The sequence below is a fragment of the Stegastes partitus genome, unplaced genomic scaffold (assembly GCF_000690725.1).
Source record: "Stegastes partitus isolate 25-593 unplaced genomic scaffold, Stegastes_partitus-1.0.2 Scaffold130, whole genome shotgun sequence".
NCBI classification, from domain to species: domain Eukaryota; kingdom Metazoa; phylum Chordata; class Actinopteri; family Pomacentridae; genus Stegastes; species Stegastes partitus.
Genome location: NW_007577861.1, coordinates 640008 through 652155, shown reverse-complemented (window position 1 = coordinate 652155; position 12148 = coordinate 640008). Strand labels below are relative to the sequence as shown.

At 39.7% G+C, this 12148-nt stretch overlaps 1 protein-coding gene across 2 annotated transcripts in view; it reads right to left on the bottom strand.

Moving 5' to 3' along the window:
* Positions 1-9944, bottom strand: part of itga6a (integrin, alpha 6a) — a 21595-nt gene extending 11651 nt beyond the window's left edge. The window contains exons 1-2 of one of the 2 annotated variants that reach the window (XM_008278715.1): positions 9647-9944; positions 612-736 (exon numbers count right to left, since the gene is read on the bottom strand). In XM_008278715.1, coding sequence (XP_008276937.1) covers positions 612-736; positions 9647-9837 — 316 coding nt within the window. In that variant the 5' untranslated portion in view covers positions 9838-9944. The remainder of the gene's footprint in view (positions 1-611; positions 737-9646) is intronic. The other variant, XM_008278714.1, reaches the window with a different exon arrangement.
* Between the last annotated feature and the right edge of the window lie 2204 nt (positions 9945-12148).

Genomic DNA, 12148 nt, shown 5'->3' with positions numbered 1-12148 from the left:
AAAACCAAACCAACAATAAACTTTGTTATATTTGAGGAGCCATTATGAAACTCCAGAACTCTGTTGGAGTTGGATCAGGCTATTTAACAGTATTTCTGTTGTTGTGGTCCAGCTTGTCATACATGCTCAATCAGTTATGAAAGTAAAACAAGACTGTCTCAATAACTTGATAAGTAAAATATTATACATAAAAATTGCTTAATATTTTCAGATTTTAACTCAGCCACAACTCGAAATTAACTGATCTACTTATCTAATATTTAAAATTCTTAATCAATTGCTTTATTAGAAATAACAGTGAAATTTCCAGCTTTTATCATTAATAATTCCTCACAGATTGTCATCCAAACATAGCCTCAAATTTCAACACATGAACATGCTGAAAGTGGGTCGATGAGCAACTAAAAAAAAAGAAAAAAACTATCATTTTAAGCTAATATTTTACAAGCATCTTTATAACTATCCATATTTTATGCTATAAAAAATGTAGGCAAATCAAAGCCAGTCGAGCAAATATTATTACAAATATCTGATGATTTGAGACTGAATGACCCAAATACAATACTATTAAGTTTGTAAATCTTCTGTCTGTTTTGCTGACAGATTCTCACCTTCATTGTCAAACTCAATGCGCTCACAAGCACTGGACGGCGTGATCTCACATTTATAAAGGCCTCCTGTGATCTTGGCTGTTTGTTTTCCCAAAGCTCTGGCTCTTGGTGCACCGATCAACAGCCTGAAGGAACATACAACAAAGAAAGACATTTTCAGGATTCTAGGATCTGGTGAAAAGTATTAGAATCTGCCCTTTTTGGTATAAACGTCTTTCACTCCAACTAGCTTCAGCTACAGCTTCAGTGAACCATCCTCTACATTTGTTAGGATTCCTTTTAACAAGCTCCAGAGTAACAGCTTGTTGAATTTAACACTTGTATGCAACAACATCAGCAGTGGCAGAGACAGCGATATCAAAAGACAGCAAGAATCAATGTTTTCCTGTCTAGAAAAAGTATGCAATATGTCTTCTGCAATACTGATATTGTGGTGACTGTCGCAGAAGAATTTTTTTCTTCTTTTTGTCTGACGGTTTTAGTGAAAAAGCCTAGAAAGCCCAAGCCTATTTGTCTTTCTAAATTACACTGCAGCTGCACTGCAAGTATCTCAATGTAAAGGGCCGCACACGGGGGCAACAAGTACAACAACTTGAAAAAACCAAGAACAATAGTAGCATCCTGGAGGCCTCGTGGCTCAGACACATACCTTATACCCATAACATCCCTGATTCATTTCCGCCAAGGAGCCTTTGTTGCATGTCATACCTCGCTCGCTCTCTCTCACTTTGTTTCCTGACTAAATTGTCAAATAAAGAGTTACTATGTGAGAAAGATCTGTGGGATAAATATGAAGAAAAAACTGTCTGTTTGTTATAACAGAAAAGGATACTCAGTGCTTAAACCCGCAGTACGGATGAGACAGAAATGATCTACTCTGTTTGACTCAACACAGCAAAAAACCCGGAAACCAGATTGGAATTGTTCAAAAATACAACATGAGCCAACAACAACATGTGGCTAACAAGACGGAGGTGTCTCTAATCAAACAGTGTGTACTAATCTTCATAGTTTATTGTTTCAGCACTTAGCATACACAAATATCAACATACATTCTATACAATCAGGAAATGAAACGAGCGATGTTAGCTGACAATCAAACCGCAGCTTTTGAATGAAACTGCCAGTTAAACTTAAAAAATATTTTTTTCTGAAGATTAAATACTTATTTTTTTGGAAATTTTTCAAATGGGTGACCTGTCCAGGGTGTCCCCTTCCTTCGCCCTGAGTCGGTTGGGATGGGCTCCAGCCCCCCACAACCCTAATGAGGATTAAGCGGTGCATAGATGATGGATGGATGTTTCAAATGTGTACCAACAGCACACTCAAAACTAATCATATGTAGAGTGCAACGCTAACACGCTCAGGTTTAGCAGATGGACCACTACCATGTGCACCAAAGCACTGAACACAAAACTCAGCTAAGGCTGACAGGAATGTCACCAATTTTGTAGATGTTTTGCAAATCAAATTTCAACATGATCGTGGAAGAAAGGTTAAGGATCGCCAAAGTTACAACACTTCATCCTGAGGGAAACACAAATCTCTATAATAACTGTTCATCCAAGGAGTTATTGAGAAATTTCACTCAACACCACAAACTATCAAACTCATAGTGGCACTAAAGGAACCAAAATCATTTGTCAACAGGTAACCATGAATATTATATCCATCCATTATCTATACACCGCTTAATCCTCACTAGGGTCGCATGGGGCTGGAGTCTATCCCAGCTGACTCAGGGTGAAGGCAGGGGACACCCTGGACAGGTCACCAGTCTATCACAGGGCTACACTTAGAGACAGACAACCAAGCACACTCACATTCACACCTACAGACAATTTAGAATCACCAATTAACCTCAACAATGTTTTTGGACTGTGGGAGGAAGCCAGAGAACCCGGAGAGAACCCACGCTGCACAGGGAGAACATGCAAACTCCACGCAGAAAGATCCCAGGTGTCCTCACCAGGACCTTCTTGCTGCGAGGCAACAATGCTAACCACTGAGTCACCTTGCAGTCATTTAAAAACCTTAAATTCCAAATAATCTCATTGAGATTCATGATGCTGACTCATCCTGACTATAAAGGCCTTCTGGTACAACTCAATGACAACGAATATTACACTGGAAACAAAGCTGTTCACAAATATGTCTTTTTTATTTTCTATGATTCTTGCATATTGCATGTATTGCACAATTCACAGGACTGATGATTTACCACCATAAGTCTGTCACACAGTCTCTCAAAGAGCAATTACATTTTGTTAGAAGACAGAAAACAGAGAGCTGCCATATGTGACAGTAGACCAGTGTTCGGACAATCTGCCGACAATCTTATGTGAAGTGTCTTCTATATTGTGGTGGTGGTTGTGTGCATGTCTCACCCGTTGACCACAGCTTCCCTACAAAGACCACATTCTCACAGTAGCTCGTAACCGGCATGAAGAGTCGCTGTGTTTCATGGGGGGCAGCAGGCAGTGTGGTGACATTATGAGAAACACTCATGCACTTATCAAAGAGGCGTCATCAGATTTTCTTTTACACATTAGGTTTTGGACTTGCGCGTGCTGCTGGACAGAGAAAAACCCAAAGCAGCCTCAGAACTTCACAATGACACCATTATGAATTTAAGAGCTGTTGCAGTTAGAAAGTGAAGTGCATGAACAGACGTGTTTAATTTATCTGTTTTCCCACAACTGTCAACACAAGTCTAATACTTTCTGTGCTACAAAAAAAAAATGCTTTTAAGGTTTCTTTTTATTTGACAGAAAGCAAAAGGGTCTAACAACATGAAATCTGAAGTGTTCATTTCAAGAGGAAACTGTGATATAGAACAAAAACTATAAAGCATAAAAAGATGATAGAATCTAATTCAGAAAAGAGTAATTTTAACTCTCAGCTTAAAAGAATAATAGTTGAGACTTCTAAATGATAGTGTAAATTTTCTTGACTCAATCAGCGGCAACGTAGATAGTTACACATAGTTTTGAGAAGATATATCTGTATATAATAGGAAACTAATGCACACACACGGATGCAGTGAGGTGCTGATGACTTGGCCTTCAGTCCTTTTTCAGCATGACTGTCGACTTGAAAAACGCCTGAATGATGAAACATGTCATCCAAATGAAAGAGAAAATGCATATGAAGCAAAAGTGCACAACACTTTTTTTCCGTGCTCTCAGGAAATATACCTGGGTCAGCAACTGTCTAACTCGCTGCACTATCTAAGTTAAGCTTTGTGTTTAACACCTTTGCAATGTGGTGACAGCAACCTCGCATTTGTAGCCTTTCACATAGTGTCGAACCTCTGCAAGGGTACAGCAGAAAACCACAAAGCATGTGGGCCATATTTCCTATTAGTGGCATCAGAGCAACACACAACACAGCGGCAGCCACACACTTTTGAAATGTGTCATTTAATGCAGAGCATTTAGAGACTCGAGGCTGACTGAAGTCTTCACTTAGACTTTAGGAACATCTCTGTAAACTTCTACTGCAGGATGTGAATCACTACGGACTGATTAGAACTAAAACAATAGTTTCCCCAATAAAGACTGTTCACTTAAGCAACATAAGGTTAAATTTTTTTTAAAGTTAATTTAGTCTGTTTTTCTCACAGTTGTATAATCACCAAAACTCTTAGCGTACGTTGTTTTTTCTCTGTATGAATGACTGCCGATGAGACGCTACACCACCATGTGTGAGCTGAGCAGCAAACTCACAATGTAGGAATTTCTTCAAAGGAGGGAGAGGAAATCCTCTCCACCCTTTTCTCCTCTCCGTGACTCTGCAGTTCCTTCTATAAGCCACCTATTGATCTGTTGAGCTGCCCTGTGCCTCTTCATTTGCTTAAACAAGGAGGCCTCATGGAAGACTGGAGACCAAACCGTAAACTGTCTCCTCAAACAAAACCCAGTGAGATGCAAATACAAACAGGAGGCTTTACAGTTGGCTTAAGTGTCACATTTAAGCTTCTGAGCTACAGGAAAAGGGTGACAGACTGCAGAGATTAAATGGAGTTTCTTTAGTTTGTCATTTTTGAGTAAAAATTCCAAACATTTGTGGTTCCACCTTTTCAAATGTCAGAATGTGACATATGACATAAAAACAGAACATGTCTGGGTGTCAGATTGTGTTTCAGATATAACAAATCATGAAAATGTAATGATATCAAAATGTTTTTCTGTTTTCTGATATAAGAAATGGATCACCTAGAAAAACAGTAGATTAATCGATAATGGGAATACTTTTTGGCTGCAGCCCCCGTGAAAGAAATCACACAGACAGAGATTGTGTTATCTTCAATTAACAAAGAGTACACAATTAACGATTAATGAATGATTAACGAATGAAAGCTTTGTCCAAGCAGTGGACATCTGCTGTATGTTTCAAGAGGTATTCAAAGTGTAAGCTGCCTAAATCCCTCTTTGCCTCACTAAGAGAAGTAAAATCCACGAGGCCACATGCAGGAAAACACTCCACTTTTGAAGAGCTTGTAACACAGGTAAAGAGAAATACTTGCAACTTAAGAGCAGAGCTACTCATCACTGTGAAAGCTGTAGAATTTAGCAAGTAACTGTGGAGTAACATTGACATGCAACACGTCAGTCAAGTAGACACATGCACTAGTTTTTCAGTTTGAAAATAGAAAAAAATACACTAATTCATCCGCCTTCTAGCAGCTGGAATTAATGCAAAGTTTGCTTGCAGTGTGACAATTATAGAGTAGGAAAAGTCACACTGGAAATACATCAAAGTGTGCTGATAAGAATGAAACTGACTTCAAACTTTATGGTCGTGTTCTTTGCTTCTACAGAGGCCGCTCCATAAAACAGGACTGGCACACTGGCTGATTTTAGCTCTTCATGGATGTGTTATTATTCACATACTAAAAACTGTGGTGCAAAAATGCTAAATATGTCTGACGTAGGGAGTTTATTCTTGACCCCTGAAAACTGTAGTTTGGCCTAAAAAGAAGTATTTTTGGGCCACTCTGGGAAAAGTATAGGCATGCATGTCAAATGTAAAATGTCCCACTATGGATATATCATACACTGAGTCACACACTGTGAGTAATCCGTAAAAAATGTCATTTGTAACCCTCTTGTTGCTGGATTTTTCAAACTTACATCTACCCAGTATGTGTCAGTCTACAGCGTGAAACCGCATCCCATCATGCACATTGTCTTTCACTGCAGTGTAAATGGGAATGCATGGTGACTGGTGTGGGTTTACACAGTGATCTCACTGGTCTCCGTTAACAGATGTGCTCCAGCGCTCTCACAGCTGTGCACTCGAAGCAAGAAGAACTCACAGGAACTGCTGCAGCTGTTCTAACTGTTTCAGTTTGCACATTGCCCACTGATTGGTGCTGACCTGTGATTGGCTGGAAACACATCACAGAAGGAACCATGAATATTCAGCATGTCAAGCAAAGAAAAAAAAAGTTTGAAACAAGTTCCATGCACCTGTTTAACTGCGTTTATTAACCCCTTTCTTCGAGCGCCAATGCGAAGTTTAACTGGAACGACTGATGATTCACTGATGCGGCTAATCTACGGGTTACATGTGCACAGATGGCCGTCCATGTCCAGTCAAACGCTCTTTTCCTCTGGTTTCATACAAAGGATGTTAAATCCACATCATTAACCGTGCACATTATTCATGGAAGAGGCATCCAGTTGCCTCTTTGCAAGATGCCACATTATATTCAGTCTTGTTTTGAAACACGGATTTCCTTGTTGCTTCAGGAAGATCTGATAACACCAAGAAACCATTAGAGGAACAGCAAGGAGAGAGTTGCAGAAGTGGCTATAAATAAAAGAACAGTCCAGTCAAAAAGAAGTGTTGAGAAGATTTGTTTTTTAGCTCTGAAACGCAGAAGAATGAAAAGACAGTTTGCATTTGTCATGAAAGGAATCTGGCCTATTTAGTCATATCTATATTTCACCTCCTGTCGCTTGTTCAGGAAAAAAGCCATGTGAAGGCCAGCGTTTCTCTCTTCACATATGATTTATAATAATCAGATTAATGTGGCAAGCAGAGGTTTGCAGCTGCCAGCGATCGTCATCAAACGCATGTTCATACGAGAACAAGAGCAACAGATGCAGAGTGTGTGACACATCGCTGACTGTTGGTTTCAGTGTCCGTCACTGCTCCTAGTCAGACAAGGCTGTTCATTACATGGGTCTGTGTGCTCTGCTGAGCTTCCACTTGACTCGTCTGGCTGATTATCTCAGGGTCACATGAGGATTTAGAGCTAAGATCACGGCTGAGGAGAAGGAGCTGCTGTTTACTCCACACTTTCCTCCATTACAACAACAAGAACCGCTGTGCGTTTCCATACAGTGACTCTGTCTTCATATATTTTCATCTGAGACACGAGAGCTCAACAATGTGAATAATTTTAAACAGGGCAGCAACTAGCAATCGACTTCATGATCTATATATTACATTTAAAAAGTGATTGATTTTTAGTAGAGGTGAAACCAAAAATGAACAGATAAAGAAAACCGGCTGCTACTTTGATAAGTTGATGATTTGTTGAAGTTATTTTTGAGCCCTCTAAATGCAAAGCTTTGTGTTTTTATTGCTCCTCTTACATTTTTACTCACTGTAGGCTCATTTTTGACTGTAATATAAAGTCCTGCACCACTATGGAAACAGCACAACCATGGCTAGAAGTAGAGAGAACTCAAAATGTCTTCTGTGCAGTTTTTTTTTTAAAGGGGGAAACAAAAGTTGAATTTCTCTGATTAATCATCTTACAAAAATCTACAACATTTTACCAAGCACCCACAGGTGTTACCAATCCTGAAAAAATAGTAACTGTACATACTGTAGACATTTCACTAATTACATTTTAATTTGTTTCCATACTTGTGTCCTATCTGCTTTGTATAAACACAGCCTGCAGTTTAGCCTAAAAGTCCCTGAACTTCTGACATTTGACTGTTTGTCACAGCTAAGCCACTGTGGCTTCACGGTTTTGCCGAGGAGTGCAGACTTTTTCGTTTTTTTATGGAATCTGGTTACTGCAAACACAATTTTTGGCAAGTTTTTTAAAAAATGAAACGTGTACAATAAAGAGATTTTGATAAAATACCCTAAAATTTTAATTTAAGTTTGGTTAATTTTCCCAGCATGCCACGGAAAATCAGTTCATGGACTGTCGGAAAGTTAGAAATCTGACAATTCTTTCTGCTTTAACAGTTTGGCTCTAATAAAGGTGTCACTTTGGCAATTTTTTAAAAGACTACATGGCTTTTGAACCCAGCAGCAGGTTCTGGGGTTGACAGGGTGAGGCAAAAATACCACAACCTTTCATGTTTTGATCATCTATACATCATGGTCTATCAAGTTATTATTATTGAGTAATAAAACATGAATTAGTTTTAGCTATAACTGAGGACTAGAAAAAAACACCAACATGTGACATCTAAGTATTCCTGTTTAGTCTTGCTTATATATATTACTGTCATATATATAGTACAGGGGCTGTAAGTCACATGCAGTGGTTTTGTTTTTTTGTTCTCATGAACCAAATTTTGCACATGATGGCAGCTTTTCTCATACAGCAGCATGTAAGGGAGGCAAATCTGCACTCTCCTCTTACTTTTACTGGTTGAAAACAAACTATCAAGCCTGTGTCACATTTCAAGCGTCTATTTGCCCAACAAATATGACATCAGTTTCAAGACTTTTCCCTCTTGTCAAGTCTGGCACATGCAAAAGTGCCTCTTTTCAGTTTACAGGGCTCTTTGTGTCCAAAGGAATCCTTGCACAACAACAGATTTTGGAAGTTTTGCACAGCTCACTACACCGTGACCTGCTTTTGCGCAATAGCCAAAACAGCAGTTAGATAAAATTCCAGAAGTTAAGTCTAATCAATGTCATCTTTGGGAAATCTCTTTAAGTCTTGTTATCAGGGCGTCTCATCCCTGCCCTGTGTTTCTCAACATGCTCCTGCAGGGTCCTCTGCCTGCCAGCACAGTGCCTCCTGCACAAAGCCTCACTCTCTGTGCAGGCTTTGATATGCCACTCCCTCTCCTCAACTTATCCCTGTTACACTTTGTGTGACAAGAGGATCAGACTCACTACACCGCTGTCTATTCTGCCCCCTCAGGGCGGGCCGAACCAGACAATTTCCTGTAGTGTACGTATCACAGCATTGCCAGACATTCTTGAAACGCTGCATTGAAGAAATATTTTAAAATTAGACTGCTGTTTACTTTCATCTTGGCACAAACTTAACACGTCTCTGATTTGGCGCGTTTTTGTACATGTGAACATGTGCCTGTAGGATCAGATACCGAGACGAGTGTTTATCAATCCAACTTTATCAGTAAAAATGCAGAATGGAAAAGCACCTGCTCAGTGACTCAGGGAACTTTTTCAGGTTTTTACAGAACAACCCAGGAAACACCACTGCTAGGAGGGAATGGATGATATGAACAAGCAAAACTGATACAGAAAAATTATCTTTTTGCTGTGAAAACAAGATTACCTACCTATCTAGGGCTACAACTGTACCCTTAAAATCTATAGTAGCCACACCTTTGCAAAGCTTTCCAGAAAATGATTTTTTCTTTTTTTAATCTCCATCATTATATCTCTCCTCTCACTGCTCCCTTTTGACTCTCCAGGCACATTTGCATGACACTTCCAGCCATTGTTTTTGCACTTGTTGTCCTTTGGCTGCTTCCCATTTCATATTCAAAGCATCACTGCATGTGGGGAAGTCGAAATCTATTCAAAATCAGAACAAAACACTAAGAGCTCTGGGAGACAGTTACAGTAACTTTCATGAACAGGTTTCTCCAGGTTAAGCCAGATTTATGCAGACAAAAATTAAACTGAGTGAAAATGATTCATGTGTCTGCTGCCTCTCAATCAGTTTTTTTCAGTACATGCAAACCAATTTGAATTTGCATGACTTTCTAAATAGCAGCCAAAAAGCCCCCACAGAGAGAAGTGAATCTGCCTCCTCAGGTGTTCTAGCAGCAGATCGAGATAAAAGCTTTACTCACATCATTTTATCCGGGTTGAGCTGCCGGTGCATGGCAAGAGAGAACCCGAACAGACTGCCCGGCTCCCCGTGTTTCCTGATGACATGACCGGTGTCCAGGTTGAAGGCGAGCACCAAAGCTGGCTCCAGGAAATATAAACTCAATAAAAGTGCAGCAGCAGCAGTAGCAGAGAGTTCTCCCTGCAGCAGCATTGTAGATCCAGATGTGTCCAACAGTCCCAAAGTTGAGAGCCGCAGGTCCCGCAGCTCCTCTCTGCTCAGTCAATTGATGACTGAAGGCTGTAGTGGTTTTAAGGCTCCCAGCAGCAGCGCCTCCTCCGGCCGACAGGGCGAACTGCAGCAGGGGAGCGCCTCATGAGGTAGATCTGCATTGTTGGACCACATACATGACATATGAGAGATTGAACAAATATAATTGTGCTCAGATAAAATAAATAGCCTCAAAATGTGTTATAATTGTAATTTATATTCCTCATATAGCCTTCCATTTGGCATCACCATTTTGTTTCACAGCATTCCTCATTTGTGACATGATATTTAACAGCAGGTGACAGGTGACATCTGTCTGACTTAAATTCAATTTTGTTAACTCTGAACAAAAAGACTTTTTTTGCACTAAAGATGAGTTGAAATCTGTGTATTACTTCCTTGAGTGCCAAAGCTTTGGAACTAATCAATCAAATGTTCCTCCTTCATTTATATTTTTAAGAAAAATATCAGGACGTTTGTGTTTTCAATAGCTTTTGTTTGCTTATAATGGTCAAAATATTTAAGTATTCCATATATTTCTTTGTTGTTGCTTTTTGAGTACTTCATATTTATTTTGTTTTGCAAACTGATGTTACAAGTCTGTATCCTGACCTACCTTTTGCACATATTTTTTGTTGCTGACTGTCCTATAACATGTGCAGCCCTTAGATCCACTCAGGTTTTTTTTTTGTTGTTGTTGTCTTTTTAAATACGTACGATATAAATAAACTTGATTTGATCTGAACACATAAACGTATATGTTTATACTGTAATTGAAAGAGTTAGAATTTGTCCCACATCAGCTCCTGTTTCTACATTCTGAGACAGGCAGTAGACGAATGGAGCAGCCAGGAGCACATTAATGAAGTTTGTTTTGCTATTTTAGTTGGGTGGCTGCACAAAGACAGCAAGTGTGTGCGTCAGCTGGACAAATAAACCTCCGAAATTCAGACGGACAAGGAGACAAGCCGCTGTGGGTCGTTAAACAGCCACACAGTGTTTTAAAGACTCAGAATATCAGGATTTACTGTAAAATAAATAAACTCTATGGTGATTAAAACAGAAAAAAATGAAAAATCAATTTGATCAGGGGCGAGACAATCTGGTAAGAGGTTAATCATTCTCCTCAAGAAAATTGGAATAAAATATTTATGTGTGCCATCATTAATAACACCTGCTGAGCACCATGCTCATAAATAAATAATCACTCCAGAGGAGACTCTGATTTCATTTCAAAATCATATCTTTCAACCTCTAGCGATGCTCATATTTTAACTTCAACTGAAAGATCATAGAGGAGCAGCTAAAGGAACATTACGATCCTCCAGGTTTTAGGAACTCTTTCACAAACAGCTGAACAGACTTATCCCTGGAAAACTGGCATTAAGGAGTCTGAAGTTTCCACCCACGAGCAGGAGTGATACAGGCCATTGTGTGTCATCTTCCCCAACCTGCCAGCCAACATTAAGCAGATTCATTGTGCTGCCCGACCGCTTCTCCTCTCTCAGTGTATCTGCTGGTGTTTGATGGTGGTGTGAAGTTTGAACCAGCCTGGGCCACAATCACACAGCAGAACGCGACACAATGTGGGCATTGTTGAAGTTAGAAAGAGCAGCGTATGTCAGTGTGTGTGTGTGTGTGTGTGTGTGTGTGTGTGTGTGTGTGTGTTGGCAGCCCGCGGACGGGGGTGTGTATGCGCCTGGATGGATGGGGGTGATTGGGTGGGTGGGGGTGCAGCCGGGTCTTAACCACATTCCTAATTGCAGCAAAAGACTTGGGGGGGTTCTAGTGTAAGACATGTGAAAGGCATCTCTGTTGCTGTGGGTTTGGTAACAGATGCATCAGATCTTAACACATCACAAGCCTCTTTACTGATGTCACCCACAGTCCCCACAGTGCACGCTCTCAGAAGACAAATTCTATGAGGCAGATCATTGAAAATCTGACTCACATTAATACAGATGAATTTTTAGAGAGACAGCAGTCACAGCTTTATGCACATGTATATTTTGGTCATAAATCTGTATAATTAATCAATTGTAAGTTTGAAAAGAGGTGTAACTTTAATATCAAAATACTAAAAGAGAAAACAGAGTAAATCAGTCAATCAATACAAAACAGCAGGGAAAGAAAACAAATGAATTAGTGGATGACGAAGGCAGAATCGGCAGGAACTCCTAATTTTACCCTTAATTTTGATTTGAAATTGATAACAGCAGGATAGATTTAATAAGAGATGGGAGACTGTTCCAAA